This window comes from Diuraphis noxia, unplaced genomic scaffold, assembly GCF_037042655.1.
Source record: "Diuraphis noxia isolate RWA-SAM2 unplaced genomic scaffold, SU_Dnox_SAM2 contig0002, whole genome shotgun sequence".
In the NCBI taxonomy this organism is placed as follows: domain Eukaryota; kingdom Metazoa; phylum Arthropoda; class Insecta; order Hemiptera; family Aphididae; genus Diuraphis; species Diuraphis noxia.
This window is the reverse complement of record NW_028301712.1, coordinates 65,722,560-65,742,495: the sequence shown is the minus strand read 5'-3', so window position 1 is coordinate 65,742,495 and position 19,936 is coordinate 65,722,560. Positions and strand designations below refer to the sequence as shown.

The 19,936-nt window shown below is 31.0% G+C and overlaps 2 protein-coding genes across 2 annotated transcripts in view; one reads left to right on the top strand and one right to left on the bottom strand.

Moving 5' to 3' along the window:
* Nucleotides 1-14,230, top strand: part of Scr (homeobox sex combs reduced) — a 32,597-nt gene extending 18,367 nt beyond the window's left edge. Inside the window, exon 2 of the mRNA XM_089219900.1 lies at nucleotides 12,078-14,230. Coding sequence (XP_089076026.1) covers nucleotides 12,078-12,373 — 296 coding nt within the window. The 3' untranslated portion in view covers nucleotides 12,374-14,230. The remainder of the gene's footprint in view (nucleotides 1-12,077) is intronic.
* A 1,706-nt stretch (nucleotides 14,231-15,936) lies between these two features.
* LOC149058806 (uncharacterized) lies at nucleotides 15,937-18,695 on the bottom strand. Its single transcript, XM_089220882.1, has 3 exons — nucleotides 17,238-18,695; nucleotides 16,919-17,172; nucleotides 15,937-16,844 (listed from the first exon to the last, which is right to left on the bottom strand). Exons 1-3 carry the CDS (start codon nucleotides 18,120-18,122, stop codon nucleotides 16,556-16,558), a joined length of 1,428 nt encoding a protein of 475 aa, XP_089077008.1. The 5' UTR covers nucleotides 18,123-18,695; the 3' UTR covers nucleotides 15,937-16,555.
* Between the last annotated feature and the right edge of the window lie 1,241 nt (nucleotides 18,696-19,936).

Below are 19,936 nucleotides of genomic sequence, written 5' to 3'. Positions count from 1 at the left end.
TATCACACTCTCTCTTTTCACATATTATAGTTTGGACCACCGTTTGTCCGTCTGTCTCGTCTATCGGATATTGTGTTTATATCCTTAAACCGTAGTCATCGTCGTCGTCGTAGGTATATATGGGTACCGGCTGTATATATTATATGTAGGTAATATATATACACCGAGTTATACGAATATGGACAGTCGTCCGAGTCGGTTGAAGGTGATTTATTGCGTGTGGTTTCGTGTAGCGCTGCGCAGTCACATTATTCATATAATCCGGACGGGCGGACTTATTATTGTAAGCGGCAATATGGATTTCGGTTTACAATGCTCGCTGTACGCGTTCAGAGTTTACGATATTTACAATTATAATTTTATTTCGATGGAAAACCACGCGTGAAAGAATGACGAACGCTGACAATATCATATGGGCACATTATTATTATTATATTATGTGTATTATTGTTATGTATAGTGTTGTTAGTTGTTTATCGTGAAAGATTTGCATGACCGTAAAAATACATAATCGGTATGAAAATGTGACCTAATCGTAAAGGAAGTTTTTCTACTTCCACGATAGTACCTTAGATGAAAACTCAACCGATCACCACGTCACCATTTTGAACAGAGATGAGTGTAATACTATTTAATATACTACAATAATAATGTGTGATAATGTGATGATAATGTTTTTATCACGACAACGATATAATATTAAGTGGCGATCGAGTCATCTAATTCGCAAGCATTAAATGACTGACGCGTATTGAATTGAAATTAAAATATAATATTTTGATATCTGTTGTCCTATTTCTTACTTATTACCATCATGGCTCGTTGTACTCTATAACAAGAAGACGAGGAGTTTCGTAATCATTCTCAAAAATGTGTTTGTCATATATTATTATAAATTATAGTGTACACGTTCTATAAAATCTTATCATGACTTTTCTTTAATATAATCACTACGAAGCGATTTGTAAGTATAATCTTATTTTCTGGTCTGTTATTACGCCACATACCGTCTCAGAGCTGTTTTTGTCACCGGCCTTATCATTATTTCTCGTGGTATAGCCTCAGGTCATCGTTGTGATATTATATTTTATTTATCTTAGTATTATAATGTATATATGCTGATGACTCACTCACATACATAACATATAATACTATTTAATATAATAATATATATAATGACATACTAACATTTTATGACGTGATGAGACAAGACACCGATAATAATTCACAACGCGATAAATTTTGACAACAGCGTCACATAATTTCTACATAATAATTTCTGCATCGAACCGATTTATTATGTTGACTGTGCTGATGATGGTGGCAGGGAAGGGTGGTATGAATTATGAAGTTAAATGCGTACAAAGTCATTTTCTTGTAAATATTTAATAGAATATTATCATATAATTTAATAATATATAATACCAATGCATGTTATTACTGCGCGTCTGTACGATTCGCTTAAACTATTATTTTATAATAGTGTCATGTCGTTTTAGTTATATCAAAAAGTGAACGATTTTTCGTCAGTACCTACCGGAAAAATACGGATTATACAAACTATATTATTTATTGATTTTCACAAATTCATCTTGCATATGATATAATAATAATATTCGTACTTAGGTACTAATAGAGTTGAGCATGTATACAGTTATATCCACTTGTTCGATTAATATCGAGTTCCGGAATCATATTGTATCATAGTTATGTTAATATTATATTTATATTTTAAATATGTTTTTTGACGAAATGTATTTCCGTTTTTGTTTTGACGTAACCTGAACCTATCATGTATAACTATATGCATATATTACAGTATTTTTGAAGACGTCAAAAATGTGTTGCCAACGAGTATTTTTCTATTGAATTCCTTCCTAGCCTATACGAAAAACACAATATTATTGTTGTTGTGCTGACGAAATCACTCGGCCTAATCGCCATCATCGCCGCCCGCAATCCGTGTACACCATGAACTACGCGCGCCTGGCCGGTGTCCAAAAATGTTTGTAGTTCGCACCCCAATTGGTGAGGTGAATGTACAACATATATTGTATTATTATGTACATTATTATGTACAGTGTTGTTTCGTCCAATGGATATACTTAATATACGCCGAAAAGTCGAAAACTCCTTATTTTTGTTGACATAATTATGTATATGCTGTGCAAGTGGTTTATACAAATATGAAACAAAAAACTCGGCAACTCGATACGTATTTGGTCCTGTCTAGTTTTCTTACATTACTAATGCCGTTAAGTTCAAATATCGACGGAAAAATAAACCAAATCATATGTCTTCTTATCGAAGAGCAACTACTACTCGAACTTAGTCAATTTATTTAATTCATCAATTTTTCTACATTTATTCCTTTAGGTTTTAAGAAGAAATGTATTTTAAATTATATTTGTGATCGAATCAACATTTCCCCTCCACATCCCATTCTCCTGAGATTAGTCATCAGTAAAAATAAACAAAATATCCATCCGATACAAGTGAACAATTATAGGTGTGCAGTATAGTTTTAAAAAACTTTGTGGAAATTTACTATTTATAATATTTTCATTCTATGATATAGTCGTTGGTTTTTAATTGTACATAGCAAAGGATCTTTACAAAAAAACGCAGTCCTCTCAGTCAGTTAAAATCATCTCTTGACGGTTAGTTTCAGGATCTTGGTTCAGCGATAGCTAACGGGACCGATTCGTATAATGATAAATGATCATTGTGCACTCTGTCCGACGGTTCAAAAAACAATAATATGTTGGAAAATATCGAATGAATCAAAATTAATATTGTATTCTACTTTTTAGTAAATATGACGCATGAATAATTGTGGTAGTTCGTAAAAATAAAACAATAAATGTTTATAATGGACAATGTTAATTTAAATATTATAATTATTTTAATCTGTTATACCATTTTGGTGATAGCTGATAAAATTAAAAATTAAAAATTAAAATGTATGAGATAAAATAAACGTAACACTAATTCATTGTTTTTCTACGATAATATTATTGTGTAAGATATTTATTCAAATTAACTATTAAGTCTTCATCAAAACTGATTATACGAAGAACATGTGTATATTTTGAGTACAATTAATTTTTATATGTTCCAAATTAAGAATATTGCAATAATATTGTGATTATGATGAAATTCGAATTTCTAATTACTTTCTGATTTAGGTAACTATATAAACAAATAATTGAAAATTTTATGTTTGAAAAATACTGGTTTAGAAACCAATTAAATTGTTAGTAAATTGTAATAATTATTAATGTAAAACAGCCTTTCGATGTTATAGAGTTACATCCATCTTTACATATTACCGACAGTCATTTAAAGTATAAAGGGGTCCAGAGTTATTTTTTATCAATTTATGATGAGTCACCGGATGCATATATGATGTATACTATTATCGGCTGTACAACATTTGTAACATTGAATAAATACTAACAATTATTATTTATTGCTTAATAACATTGTGATAAGAAATAAAAAAAAAATTAAAATTAAACACCTAATTATTTTAACAATGTATATATATATATATATATATATATATATTAAGCAATACAAAAGTAAATTATGCGTTTATTTAATATTTGTTTTAATAACTCAGTGTATCGTTCATTACATTATGTGTAAATTGTGTAATAAATGTGGAGATATATAAAAACCATCAACGATAATTAATTATTTAAGCCAATAATCTTAGTTGTTAAGACAATAAATGATAAAAAAAAAATCATTATTTTTAGTTGTTATTGACAAAACAAGTGTGTTTTAAATACACTAATATAATAATAATCATAGGGTAAGCACAATTAATTATAATTAGGTAAATATGTAATAATATTTTAGTACAAGTTGTACCTATACGATATACACTAAATAGAAAAACTTTTTCATTAAATTGAATTAAATAGATTTTGATTAATAACTAGGTAGCGATAGAGCTAACATCAAGTATTTTTTTTATATTTATTATAATATTATGTCTGTACTCTGTGAGATCTTTTTTGGGGTATACTAATAGGAGTGCCGGCCCTTGTACGCTTATCGTTTATACACCGATAGCAAATCGGATGTGATTGTACATTAAATGTCGATTTTTGATTATTAATAAATTTTATAAGAATTTGAATTTTTTAGCTATTCTATATACTGGATTTTCAATTGAGTTTTAATCAGTTTTTATTTTTAAATTTAAGCACTACCAATAGAGTTTCCTCATATATGTATAGTACCTATATAAAATAATAAGAATCTGTATAATATAGAGAAATAGAATATAGGATATTTAAGAAAAATACAGTTTACATGATTCCGATAGACTATACATAGATGGATGCAACTATGTGAGAGAACAAACCTATTTATTTTATTTTGTTTTGGCAACTTTAACAAATTGCGTTTAAATCGAGTTTGGATACGGTACTCGCGTTTTAAAGTATATTATAATATTATTATTACATTTTATTATACATATATACTCTTATATAATATATATTTGTGCGCTCGCGATCTTGGTCACTTTCATAGATGTGGGAGCACTTGGCAAGTACGGGCGAATCGTTTATTTTTAACCATTTTTAATCTGGCGCTTAGTAAATTATATGCACATACGAATTCGCGTACACATTCATCGTGAGTGTATCAACTCGTAATTTTTTAATGACCCGTTGTTTTTTTTTTTTATTTAATATTTGCAGAAACCACTACATACTTAAATATATTATACTGATATTTTTCACGTGGATAAGTCCCGTGACACGGTTATTTCAATGGACTATAATAATATTATATAATATACAAACGACGATATTTTATATATTTGTTTATTACATATACTATTATGATATGCTGTATATAGGTATATACACTTACTCGAGTTCGTGTCCATATATACTTTATAATATAATATTATTATATTGCAGTAGAAATTATCACGATTCACTTTCGAACGTTTCGGAAGAAAACTTCCGCGAAGGTGCATTTACTATATATTATACAAGCTATAACATCCTGTCTTCCTTCCCGCGCAATTAGTTTTATATACCTACACCATCCCCACTTTTTGCGACAGGGTGAACCATTGAGCGCGAGCACAAACACACACAATCGCACTCTCGAGAGCAAGCGATCCGGAGCTATTATAAAAACACTCCCTTACAATACACCCCTTTCCATCACCTAGCCTATGAACATATATATACACGCGTGACGTCTGTCTGACCGGTAGTGGTGGTGGTGGCGGCGGCGGCGGCGTCTTTCCCGCATGTGTCATAACCGCGATATAATTTGCCGTTTGAAACGTGACGGCCCACCCTTCCACCCCAACCACGGTACAATATTACCCGAACGATTTGTACCACGGTTTCTCGGACCGCGTCCGCGCAGTGCGCCAGCAGCGTCGCATTCAATTACGCCGCCGTCGAGCTCCAAAGAACTAGACGGCTGCACGTCATAATAATATAATATAGTAGGTAAAGGTATTTTCTTAAATGTATATATACTAATGTTATTGTATAATATATATATAGAAAAAATTCTGGCTCTCCATCCGATCCAATTTGTTTCAAAAATTTCCCGCCGTAAATGTAAGCGCGTTTACCATCACAACTACCTTTATTACATTTCGTATATATAGGCTGCATTCCCCGGCCCCTCGCTCTCGGTTTTCGTGTGACGTTCACGTGACCATATAGTATTATATTAACCTATACTCGTAGGTGAACATTTCTTGTGTAAAGGGTTTTTTTCCTCATACTTCCTTATTTTCTCTCGCTGCTCGCTACACTCTATAGCGGACCGTTGCGAATATAGCTAAGCGCCGTGTATGTATATCTACTCGCGGTTTCCATAAACACAATTTTGAAACCAGCCAACTCACACGCGGATGTTATTTCGACTGTTTATTTTTTTTTACGGGGAGGGACGGCAAAGGGGTGAATGCGCGTAACGCCGCCGTCTGGCCATTTATAACTGTCCATGACTCTCTTTTCAACGCGCGTGTGTGCGCCACGCACTCGGGTTTATATACGCTCGCGGGTCGGCCCGTCACTCAAATCGTTTTCACTTACCTCGCGCGTATATATACTGTTGCAAAGCATAATACATGTATATATAGATATACTACAACATTATTGCACCGTTGCCGACGCGTTCTTCTCGAACGTTTTCTTTTTCCTACCGCCCTCCCCACTCCCCCTCACATTTCCCATCACATCTCTCCACTCTTACTGCAGTTCCTCTTCCGAGGGCTACAACACAAATATAATAACCACGAGACGGCAACCGGAGTTTTTCGCAGGTCACGGTTTTCTTTTTCTGCGGGGCGCACATCACACGTAGGTACCAATAACACAATATATGTTGTACATACACAAATAATATATATAGTACCTACAGTGTGTCGTATCTATATAATATGTGTTCGATATCGCCAGCGAGCGCAAACGAAACAAAATAATTAATATTGCAGTCTAGATACCGATTCGCGAGTCACTATTATATATGTCACTCGTGGGCCGGTCCATTTTTCGCGCATAACATATATCTTGGTATATAATATTAACCACTTGAATACATTTGGCCGCAATCCTTCATGGCGTCGCCGGCGGCGAAACGGTTGGTCGGGATCAAAGTTGCACGGTCATGGTCAAAAACGTCAAGTCATTCGATGGGATCCTTTCAAACAAAATAATATAATATAATGAATATGGTATACGCATCATCTGGAGAAATGGCCGAAATTCTCGTGCTCGCACTACATATTATTACTATTCCCCTCTCCCATCATTAACTTGCAATACTATCAAAAACGATCAATTCTAATACGTGTTAATTTTTGTGTTTAATTTGTAAATGAGTTTATAAATAAGTATACTCGAATATCTATTATCTACAGTGATATTTAATAATATTACAATCTAATATTATTATTGTGTTGAACTTATTTTATAAATTTAATTTACTAATATTTAATTTAATGTTATGGAATAAATAAAATACTTATTGAGTATCAAATACACAAGTATACTATATCATAAATATGACAATATTTGTAAAGCTAATTAATATTTAGTCTATATACTTAAACTTGACGGTCTAGAAAAAATACTCTAAATATGGGTAATAATATTTATCGCTGACTATAATACCCAATCATAATTTTAATTTTTGATTGATGAGTATTTTAAATAAATTTCACCAAAAAACTTTGGTATACTATATTATAGAAAACAGAATAATCAAAATAACGAATAAAGTATTTAACTTGACAGTGTTTACTAATGAGTAATGATCTTTAAATTAATCATTTTTTATTTTCAAAGAATTACAGCCGATTTAAATTATACGAATGAGCGTTTGCTAAAATTGGTCTTATTAAAATACTTGAACAGTGTGCATATGTAAGAAAACGACCTTTTGAAATTCCAAATTAACCTCTTGATATTTTAAATATAATAATCAAGATTTGATGTGTATTCAAATGTCATTTGCTGCAGACGGTTGCCGCAGCGCAAACCATTTAATGTTGTCTGCAGTTACATAGATTCGACAATTTTAAATACAAGTGTCTATTTAATTTTAAGCTGTATATATACTGTAATTATTACCAAAAATACATATTTGTGAAAAATGTATCATAGGTATTCATATTATTTTATTAATTCTTTGTTATTGTATTAGAAAAATAACTTACGAAATGGGTCTATAAACCATAACATGTTATATTATAATATCTATCGTATATGTATACTATATTTGTTTTTTAATTTACCGTCGTAATAACGATATAATATAAAATAAACGTCATTATTATTCGATGGTGAAAATAATAACTATATTACATGGAAAATGACCACTGTCAAGTAAAAGTACATAATGCCTACTTTGTGTACAATAAAATCATGTATACAAAAGCACGTGGAACACTGTTTGATTTGTATAATATATTATTATAGGTACCCACCTAAATGTAAACTGGAAAATAAATTGGCAAACGAAATCGAAATAAATCTCCGTGAGTGTCTGCAGCTGTAAAACGATCGTAATTGAGCTGTTGTCAGCACGTCGTTATAGGCTAAATATAGTAGGTATTAAAAAATAAAATCCAACAAACAAAAATTAATCATTTTTATTGTATTTTACTATAAAATTATGATATTTTAAACAGATGATGTCGGTTTTAATAATCATTATTGGGCCTCATCGAGAAAAACGTAATTTTTTTCTGATCATAATAATAGACTGTCGGTAACTTCATATAATGTCTGCAATCAGAAACCGACAGCGGAGATTCAGTTCTCAATGATATTATACAACAACTACTCAAAATATCAATTTCAAAAATTGCACTCGGCAAAATTCTGATGGAGAAAGTCCACGTCTATATAGTTTAAACTTTAAAATACCTACCTATATATTGAGCATTGAGCTGCAGCTGTATCGTACCTATAATATATTATTTAGGTATGAGATTTTTTTGAATTTCAACAACTATGCGCTATTAAAGAAAGAAAATCGTTTTTGTCTTTACATACCGTTGACAATTTTGAGACCGAAAAAGTTCATGACGTATAATAGTGTCCAATAGATATATTGTATACTGTATTAAAATCCTTAATTATAAATTATTATTATTTATAGATATATTTATCATCGAGATTTAAAAAAAATATGGCTTAATATTATGATAGCTTATAATGTGACATTGTGACGACGTGGTTGTGGTGTGCATGAATATGATAGAACAATTATTTAGGGCCTGCAGTTATTTTTTGTCTCTGTTGCGATTGAGACGAATAGTATCAGCGATCTATGCTGTCCGTACAACGAAACTTGAAATAATAATATATATTTCTGCGGCGGATGGAAATATATATATATAACATATTCATGGATAATAATATGGGATATGAAAAGTCTAAAATAAAACATGAACCCAGCGATACACGTCAACGGTTAATTTGTCTGATTATTATTACTATCGTCACCGCTAGTCGTCGAAATGTCTGTTCGCGGGGATAAAATTCGTCGGTGGTTTTGACGTTTTCCTGAACAAATATGTATATATAATTATATATATATAACAATTTAAAACAAAAAAATCGTATAATAATAATAATTACTACGCGCCCACTCGACGATGGCGACGATGACGACGACGTCATTACCGACATGTCTCGTACCGCAGTCGGATCTGTCACCGTTTTAGACGCGTCGTCTGCCGCGGTGACAACCGAGTCCCGTCGTCGTGACGCGTGAAAAATATAAACAAGAACCTCGAACCGCTGAAATAATTGGTGCCCAAATCGACCATCGGAAGACTTCGAGTTCAGTCGTTCAGACGACGACGTATGATAAATATTGTATCTGCGTGTCCCTGGACGTATAGTGGCTGTATAGGAATGAATAATGGGGTGGGGTAGACACAAAATATAGCTTAAAAACCCACAAAAACATAATATAATCGAAATATAAAGTATTAAAGATACTGTCAAAGACTGAAAAGTATTACACATTTTTGTAAATTAACTACAGTATCCAAGGAGGGGATACTTCAGCACTTGTAACACATTTATTCGCCCAAGTGCGTGCGCAGTGGCTTGTTACTTTAGAAACATCGTACGTGTAAGTCAGCGATTTGCCGAAGAAGCCAGATTTTCCTGTGTGTATTTTATCAATGTTATCACACGTTTTCGACTATTTTTTATTTCGTATTTTTGGCAACTTCTGAATGCACGTGTCATATACACGTCACCACAGACAAGTAGAATACATGCGTGGAAAACAAAAAATGCATGCCCATGTCGTGTAAGTACACGAAATTTGTCTCGGAATGTCTACTCGAAAGCGACCCCCCCTACACCTTCCGCACCCGACCACTAATTCCGGCCACGGCGGTACTGCACGGTCTAGACGCTGACTGGGGGATTAAACGTTTTTCGAGTGTGACACTTACGACAGTAAATCGGATTGTACGCAGTGATATTAACAGCTGAATTTAAACGATACATATTGGTATACACTATTTATACATATACGTATAAATAATACGGGAGCCAGTGACGAAACGAGCGGATATCCGGTGTTTATGTTCCGTCGTGTAACTGCTGCTTCAGTGGTTTCGATCATCGATTTTTCCTCCGTTGTTCAAATCATTATTTTTACAACAATGACACTAATATAGACAATTGAGTATACCTAACAATATTATTACGTGCAGGTAAATTATATAATATGGTAGTAATAAACTAATAAAGACGTCAGCAGACTTCGTGGCGCTCGTTCGTTCTCCAAACAATTAACGCTTGCACCTCTGACATATTACAATAATAATAATAATACACATTAGGTATACGTATGATAATATATAACTACGTTGTCACAAGACGTGTTGAAAAAATGCTCGTTAGACCGTTTAACAGGTTGTCTAATTATATGAGAGATTTATAACAACTACATTGCACTGAGCGCTTTTCAGCGATTCCTTTACACGCGTGTGTAAACCTTTATATATATATTGTATATACGTCTTTCACTAAATATATATAATATACATATTTATACATATATAAATATGCATAAATAAAGGTTACAGTATATAAGCGCGAGTTCTGTTCCGAGCACCAGTGACGAACAGTCAATTACGTCGTATTGTTTGCTCACTCAATGTATATATCTAAGCGTAAGTCCGTTTTTATACTTGATGGTGTTCACAAATTATATACTGAGCAGTGAACATTTATATACGTACACATTATTATGCAGTAACAACTTCTGTGTTGTACACAAGTAAAATTTTTTACAGAATATTAGACTTTGGTATATTTATATAGCATAATATATATTATGTATAAATATACTTATTATTATTTTATGTACGTATCGTATAATATTATGCTATATTTAGCTGCTTGTAAATGGACGAACCTTGCAATTTGCGCACTCATAAATCAAAATATGTCCACATATATTATATTTATACACGATATACTCCTATAATATTTATATTTATAATATAGTAGATTTTCTTAATACCAAATCTTAGATGTTGCTACAACACGTCATAATAATTGTCGTCATTTCAGTTTTCGTCGTATATAAATTCTGTCAGATTTCCATTTCCACTTGTGGAAACTAATACTCAAATCTAAGGAAATTGTATGTAAATAACCTTATGACCTCATAATTAGATTCAGTAAATTTTAGATTTATTCTAACAATAAATATGTTTAAGATTATCGAATACAGCTAAAAACTGTAACTACAAAAAAACGTGAAATCAACGATAGTACAACTAAATTTAATTTCAAAACTAATGTTTAAATACAATTTTTAATCTCCAAATGAGAATTAAAATTATAATATAATATGAAAACTCTTGACTTAATTTTCTAATAATATTTAATAATTATAACATAATAGTACGTATAGAGATAATATTATAGTTAATATTTCCATAAACTTGTTTCGTCGAACTGCACTTGCGAGTTAAGAATACTTAAATAATATTATAAGACGATTTTGAACATATTTCTATATTATGTATTCAGAACGTTGTTGTAAAAAGTAGAAGTATATTTTATATAATCAATGATATCACAACATAATAATATACTCAGGCGGAGGAGGGGTTGGAGCTGAAGTATGGAACCCTGTTATTTTGGGGCCTGTTGAAATTGATTTGTAATATTTTAAATTTGGATTAGAATTTGTAGGTATCATATTTGGAATATTTGGTATGGAACACACGTCTCGTTTGTAACGGGTTGTATTTTATAGGAAGATTTGTTAGAGCCCTCAAAAATATTTGGTACATAGGGACTCAAAATTTGAAGTGGGAGGAGGGAAGACTGCAGCTATTATACCCTTAACGTCGTTTATGCATCGTACACCTTTACTGTATAGAGATTCTATGTAAGAAAAATTTCCAGACACCCCGTCACCTCATAGCAAACTCATATAGCTACCAATTACGTATCATCGACATAATCATCATCATCATCATCACAATATATTAAGTGTTTGTTCTCATGCGTTTTTTTGTTCGATGTTTGCAGGTACGGTGAACGCCAACGGCGAGACAAAACGGCAGCGCACGTCGTACACCCGTTACCAAACGCTGGAGCTGGAGAAAGAGTTCCACTTCAACCGGTACCTGACCAGGCGGCGGAGGATCGAGATCGCGCACGCGCTGTGCCTGACCGAGCGACAGATAAAGATATGGTTCCAGAACAGGCGGATGAAGTGGAAAAAAGAGCACAAGATGGCCAGCATGAACATGGTGCCGTACCACTATCACATGGCCGCCCAGCCCTACGGCACCCCGTACCCCTTCACGCACCTCACCACCTGAGATTCGTATTATTAATTTAACGGTTCCGTTTAGGCGGCGTCGTCGTCTTGGCCGTCGTTCTTCACACCGACGGCGGCAACGGCCGCGGCGCTGCTTAACGGCGAGCACGCGATAGGTAAGACAACCGTTAAATTAATAATACGTACAAAATTAAATTTGAAAAGTGAAATTCACGAGACGTGCGAAAACGCGTCACGAACGTTACACGACGGGTAGGTATACGTGAAAATCGCGACTCCGTATATCGATCGTCATAATACTGTAAAAATATGTGTGTAAAAAGTGTATAATATCAATAACGATTTTAAAAAAAAAAAAAAGTAATATATTATATATTATAATGATGTATTTATATATTTATATTTTATAGGTGAATATTATTTTATTTCATTGATTATTGCGATTTGTATTTAAATTTATCGCTTTTATAATATCATATAATAATATATATTAATATGTTGTTTCGTGTAATATTACTGTATAAATGTGTTTTTCAAATAATAATATAATACAATTTAATAAACGCACGTCCTATTAAAAAACAAAAAAATCAAAAAAAAAAAAAACAAAAAATCATTTCTCTCGACACCTTTCGTTCGATTTCGTGTTTCATTATACATAGTATATATAGTTGACCCTGGCCAAATTTAACAATATAATACAATATCGTTATATTATGCTATAACAATAAAAACACAACTTCATTGCATCTCAAAGATCTATAAGACCGATTTGAAATTCAAGCAATCATCATAAAGTCTTCGATTCGAATAATATGCGTAATATCAGTTACATCAGACACTCATGTTACACCTAGCTGCTGCTGTGTTTGAACGGCGTAACAACCGTGATGTAGGTGACAATTGTGTTTAGGCATTTTTGTAGGTGATATCTCATATCGTGCTAAATAGTTTGTGGAAAATGGATGTGCGATAATAACAATAAAATAGAAGAGTCAAGCGTGGCATTGATCGGATGTGTATATTATTATTATTATTATTATTATTATTATTATTACAGTATACCTATTCATATCGTATATTATACGACGCGCACAAATATCTCCACTGAACTGCTGTGTATATTGTAATATTTTTTTGTTCCATAAATTATCTTAGACGTACGCGATCGATTTCAACGATTTTCGTCATTTTTGGCACTCATGATATTCGCTTAAACTGACTTCACAAGTATATTATTTTATTATTATGATAATTTGTATCATTATTCGAGGAGGGTATTACTCGTTGCACTGTTGCATACACATAGGTACCAATCGTAATATTAGATAGAAAACTTAAAATATTAATATTTTCAAAATATTCGAAAAAAGTCTCTTGCCAACGACCTTCGTGATCTCCATTAAAATCAATCGCGCGTGACTTTCTCACCTAAAAATTGCCGTTGTCACAATTCAACTTTTGGCCGTAGATATCATTATATCAATGAAGACCGCAGAAAATGGGCGGGGAGTTGATAGGTACAATCCGCACATATAAAATGTCAAATGCTTTTTAGGCCGAGTTTTAGCGGAAACTAACTCATCGGCAGTACCGTTATGATATAACTTATTTGTATATGCTATGTTTTACTATTATACACTAAAACCGGTTTTCACGGAATTAAGAAAAAAGTGTACAATGTAATTTTAAAATCATTATAATAATAATATATCATATATTATATTTAAATGTCATCGTAAACGTACTAGCGTGTTTATATTATTAGTATTTTACTAAATATACGGTTTTATTGTAAATTATTCATTGTATAATATGAAACAACACATTGTAAATATTCTATATTATACTTAAATAATATAAAAAGGTATAAAATATATTATAAATTACGCTGTAACTATTTTCTGTACATGTGTTAACCCAGAGTCTGTGATTTTTCTTTATTTTATTATTATTATTATATTATTATTATCATTATTATGTTTTAGTTTCTAAGACAAGATATTTAAACATTAAAATACTTAGTTGTTTTTTTTATAATTTTGTTTTCTTATTTTATTGTTCTTTCTTTAATTATTTTATTCTCCTATTTTTTTTTTTTTTTAATCATGAACAGTTGTCAGTTTCCAATTTTTTTTTGATTATTGCTATGTCGATGACAAAATTCTATATTACAAAACTATCTATTATAAAAGTGCAATATTTATTATTTGATTTTTGTTGTAAAAAGATAAAAATGTACTAGATGTAGAAAGTTGATTCTATCATAGTGTATGCTGTATAGAAAAAAAAATTAATATATTAATTTATAATTCTTAGTCTTGTCATGTTGCTGTCACTCATGATATATTTTTTTCTCGAATCATTAGAGTATCGATCGAGAGCAATAAATAAATTATTATAATCAAAACAAAAAAAATATGTTTCAATGATAATAATTTGTACATTAAATTTTAAACACCTATAGTTTATCTATAAGGTTTATTATATAATACGAGTATATAGGTACAAATATTTTCACAGTTTTACACACGAATAATATTATATTATACCGTGAACGGGAAACCAAGAATTTTTTTAATTACTATATTTAATATTATAATATGAATATATATAAATATATATATATTATATACAATACAAAAAATTATATGTCTGTTTTAATTTTTAATTTTCTTTTCCATTGTAAATAGATAATATGTTAAAAGATGTTATGGTGTGTTTTGAATATTCTCTGTAAGAATCCAAACGATGATAATAATAAGAAAAAATAAAATAAACATAGTGTGCGTGTTATTTTTTTTCCTCAATTCTCGATTTGTGTTTTAATAGGTTATAGTTGCCATCGCTGCACTGTTTCCGATACTAATAATAATAATAACGACTACATATTAGACTTATAGGATTAGTAATTGACTTTTTTGAGGGGTGCGGTTCTGCAATAAACGAAAAGCATTTAATCAAGTCTTTATAATATTATTAGATATAGCTATTTATTTGTATCGTAAATGTAAAAGTGTGTATATTACATTCTAAAACAGTAAAAGAAAAGAGGTTTTACATTTTACTACCTAAATATTATGTAATATCCTTTGCAAGGCACGATGACGAAAACGCCGTTATTCCCTTAGTCACTCGCGTGTACGTTAAGTTGACTACACTACGCATTAACATTAACTTCTTATTATTATTTTATTTTTTTTATCGGTTACAGTAATAGTCATTACTCATTTACTTGGGCACACTCTCGAACGAACATAGGTACACGATCGCAAACTTGCGCGACTTTTAAGCGTGTCCCTTACACGTGTAGGTATACAAAAGTTGTGAGTTTATATTATGCTCGTGCGTGTAAATGTCGAAAAGCATAATATAGCTGAAAGCATTCAATTAAAAACAGAAACAGCTTATTATACGAACAGATGTAATAATTAACGAAAATAATAGATTATTGTTGTGATTATTCAAACGTTTATGCATGTTATATTATTATGTTAATTTATCGAGAATCAGTGTAAATGTTGGGTGCTAACTAACCTAATCTAACTTAGTGTGATGGTGATAACTTATCACTGATAAGTATATCACATGTTTTTACATATGGCTGGAACCCGATTGAGCACAGTTTACCTTTTTCATTACCCTATTGAGCATAGATACAATTAAACAATAGAAATCCAAAATATAACACGATTGAGCATAGAAATACGTACAACGTTGCCATTTCACACAGAAAAATAAAAATTTAAAAAAAAAATTGAAATTTTTACAGGAATTATTTTATAATAATGATCAAGCTATTAATTAGTGTATAAAAATATAAAATTAAATTATTTTACAAATATATACAATATACATAATTTATGTCCAATACAGATTAGTCTTAAAGTTAATAATAAAATAATAATTACATAATATAATAAACAATAGTTCATTTTTTTATAAATATATATAATATAATTCAAGTCCTATACGGATTAGTCTAAAAGTTAATTTACCTATTGATGTAATAAATTGAGTATAATTTTTTTTTAAATAAAAGTGTGTGTAAAAAAACGTTAATAATAAAATAATAAATAAAAGTTCATTTGTTCTATAAATATATATATATAATTCATCTCCTATACAAAAAAAAGTTAAAGTTAAAAGTCTTAAAGTTAATTTATATATTTAATTTGAATATTTTTATTATGCTATACAATATGTATTATGTGTCAACGTTTTAAAGTGGTATCCCTAAATACTTATTTCCCACTTTTAATAAATATTTTAGTAAATCTTTAGAACATTTATTTCTTAAATATTCATCGTAAGCCATTATAGTTGCATTAATTTTTTGCATTTCAATAAAACTCATACTTTTATAACTGTCGGTTTCAATTGACCGAATTTTTGTCATCGTTTCAGCTTGCGTTTCTTGTAAAACTATAATTACCAAGTGTATGTGTGGGTGAGACTTATAAAATTGTGAATTGTAAGTTCTATGAAAACTTTCAACAGCGTTTGTTGTTCTAAAAAAAAACATTTCATAGAAATTAAATTGACATTTTTTTTATATTTAATAATTAGACTTTGGATGATCTACCTTGGATCAAACATAGGTTCTTTAGCCCATATATTTGGGGGAAATGAAGATTCATCATCTATATAATTATTGAAAACATAATCGCTAAATTCTGAGCAGACTTCATCATTTGGGCAGACACTCATGAGTTCGACGAATGCATCGGCTACTTCATGACTAGGAAGAAAAGCTAATCCAAAAAAACTCTTAAGCCAATTTCCTAGTTCGTCGTTTTCTTTTTTATAGGCTATTCTGAGAATAGAATCGCTGTTTATCTATAATAATAATTAAGAATACAATTAATATATAATTTTTTGATTTGAAATTATTTTGTTCTTACTTTTCGCCACCATGATTGTCCTAAATGAAACCGACAAGCTATTAATTGTACATTTTCAAAAACTTCATACGCGGCTTGGTGGGCTGCCTTTTCAAAGTCAACGTGTAATTTTTTTAATATGAACTGACTTCCTGTATATTCTACACATACGTTTTGTAGGAATATCCACATTTTTTTATATGTATCTTTTGATTTTTTAAATAAAAAAAAATAAACCAATGGCAAATAATAGCCATTTTTATATCCATGAATAGAATATAGTTGTTCAAAATATTTGGGTGCATTATTAAATGTACCATCGGCGAAAAAATCAATACAATCATGCTTAATCATAAATTTTAGGTTGAAATCACAAGTAATACATACAAAACTATTGTCTTCGGGAATATGTATGAATGGTTGTCCACGAAACTTAAAATCATCTTGAGTTTTCATTAAATTCAACTGTAAAAAAACGTCTTCCGGTGACTTAGGCAATTTGGAAAGTACTTTTATTCGTCTATCGTACATAGCTTTACGAACCGTTTTTAAATCTTTATGAACAATTGAAGATTGTTCTAAATTATTTAAAAGTTCACTTCTGATCAACTTTAAAGGTTGAGTTGATAGTGACTCTTCAGCACGTCTTTTACAATTTTCACGTAATACTTGCCTTTCTAATTTATTAGGTGAATTTCCTACATGATTATGTTGTCCACTTGATTTAATAACGATATTTTTATCTGGCCCAGAATAAATCATAGCTGTACAATTATTTTTTGTGCACCGCCATTTTAATAACTCGCCTTTTTTAATTAATCCAATAAATCTGTACTTAAAAGCACCAACATTGGCTAATTCTTTTCCTCTCTCGGATAAAATAACTTTTATTTCACTAATGTCCATCGCGTTCTATGTATATAAAAAAAGTTATCTAAAACAAAACGGTGTAACGTACTAACGCGTAACGACGAACGACACTAACCACTAACGCCTGATAATATTGAGTCTAAGTTACTTATATTTTGCCATTTTGGCAATACAAAAGCCCACTTCTATATGACTATATTATATTATGTAGATAACAAATAATATCCAATCTTACAGTCGTACAGATAATCTTAATTGGCGTAATCGACAATGCATGAGTGTACCTATTTTGATTTTACGATTACGTCGATCCTAATTTCCTACACGACTCGTATATTATTTATCGATTAAACTCGTGCCGCTTTTCAAAATATGGGAAACCACGATTGAAAATAATCACCACGACTAGTAAAGCACACAGATTGACAAATATTTCCATTTCATAGTACTAGTATTTCAAAATACGCGTGTAGTCTAGCTGGTTGTAGTCGGACAAAAAAATTGGCAACGTTGCATTTATTTGACTGTGCTCAATCGGGTTGTTAAAAAATATGGACCGTGCTCAATCGGGTTTTTTCAAAATAGGGACTGTGCTCAATCGTGTTTCACCGTTACATATAGGTAATAGCCAAAAGGTATATTGTTGGATATAAACGCATATACCCAATAGGTTTTATTATATAAATATATATATTATCATACTAATTTATATCGTGTTACCTTTGGCGCTTGCTGCAGGTATTGATGTCAAAAATAACAATTATTTTGTGTTTAATCATGTCTATAATTTCCGTTAGTGATAATAATAATTATTAATAATAACTGATACGAATTAAAAAATGATATCTATATGACTATATGACGGAAATTTACCTTGTAGTGATATAAAATAATGTATATTCTATTGTAATACATTATATATATTATATAATATATAGCGTTAAATAGTTTAAAATTTTAAACCAATCATTTTTTTACATTTGTCAGCCTTTTTATAATGAAGATCGCGAAACCGAGGTTTTGTCTCGATTTGGACGTGAAGTATTATTTTAAGTTGAGCTCCTGTGAATCGTCTTAATGGGAGTGTATATAGTTCACTAAGTTATAATAATTGAATAATGTCTTTATAATACATACTTATTATAGTTATTAATATGTGGAGTGTATCAGTAGTATTTGCTCAGTTCTTATGAAAGGAGAAACATGTATTTTTAATTATACCAAGACCACTTCATCATAACAACGGCATACATTTTTATTGCTTTATCGTAGGTATATTTTATATGACAAATATAATTTAAAGAGTTGGGGAGATATATGAAAAGCAAACTCATACAATTAAAAAAAATATACGCTTTAATAAGTTTGTTTCATTTAGATCAATTAAAGTATATTATTAGGCAAGTAGAATCATCTAGGTTTTTTTTTTTATCGACTTCGTGCATAGGTCCCATGTTTGATGAATCGTCCGGTTCATACGGTTCCTATCGCGGTACAGCTGGTTCTGAGTATATTCTCTTATAACTTATAACACAATACGATACTATAATTACGAAGCGATTGCACGCCACGGACACGGAGCGGCTAGCATTCAGGTGGTTGCCACTCGGACAACGCACTATTATTATACACAATATACCTACCCATATTATATAGGTATACATTGCTTGCGATACGCATAATCCGAACCTTGGTCCTTCGACCGAATGTATTGTGGTGCAATTTTTCTATTTCTGAATAATCCGATACCCACTGTAAATTATTCATTTAAATGCGGCGGCGACCCGTGTTCACGGCCACATGCGTTATTCAAATTTTTAGACGAGACTAAAAATAAACGCGAGCCTATT

Excerpts from the sequence above, each read along its gene's own strand:
- LOC149058806 (XM_089220882.1), bottom strand. The coding sequence starts at position 18,122 with ATGGACATTAGTGAAATAAAAGTTATTTTATCCGAGAGAGGAAAAGAA. Across the intron at positions 17,173-17,237 it reads GACAATCATGGTGGCGAAAA|ATAAACAGCGATTCTATTCT; the intron begins GTAAGAACAAAA and ends TTATTATTATAG. Across the intron at positions 16,845-16,918 it reads GAACCTATGTTTGATCCAAG|AACAACAAACGCTGTTGAAA; the intron begins GTAGATCATCCA and ends GTTTTTTTTTAG.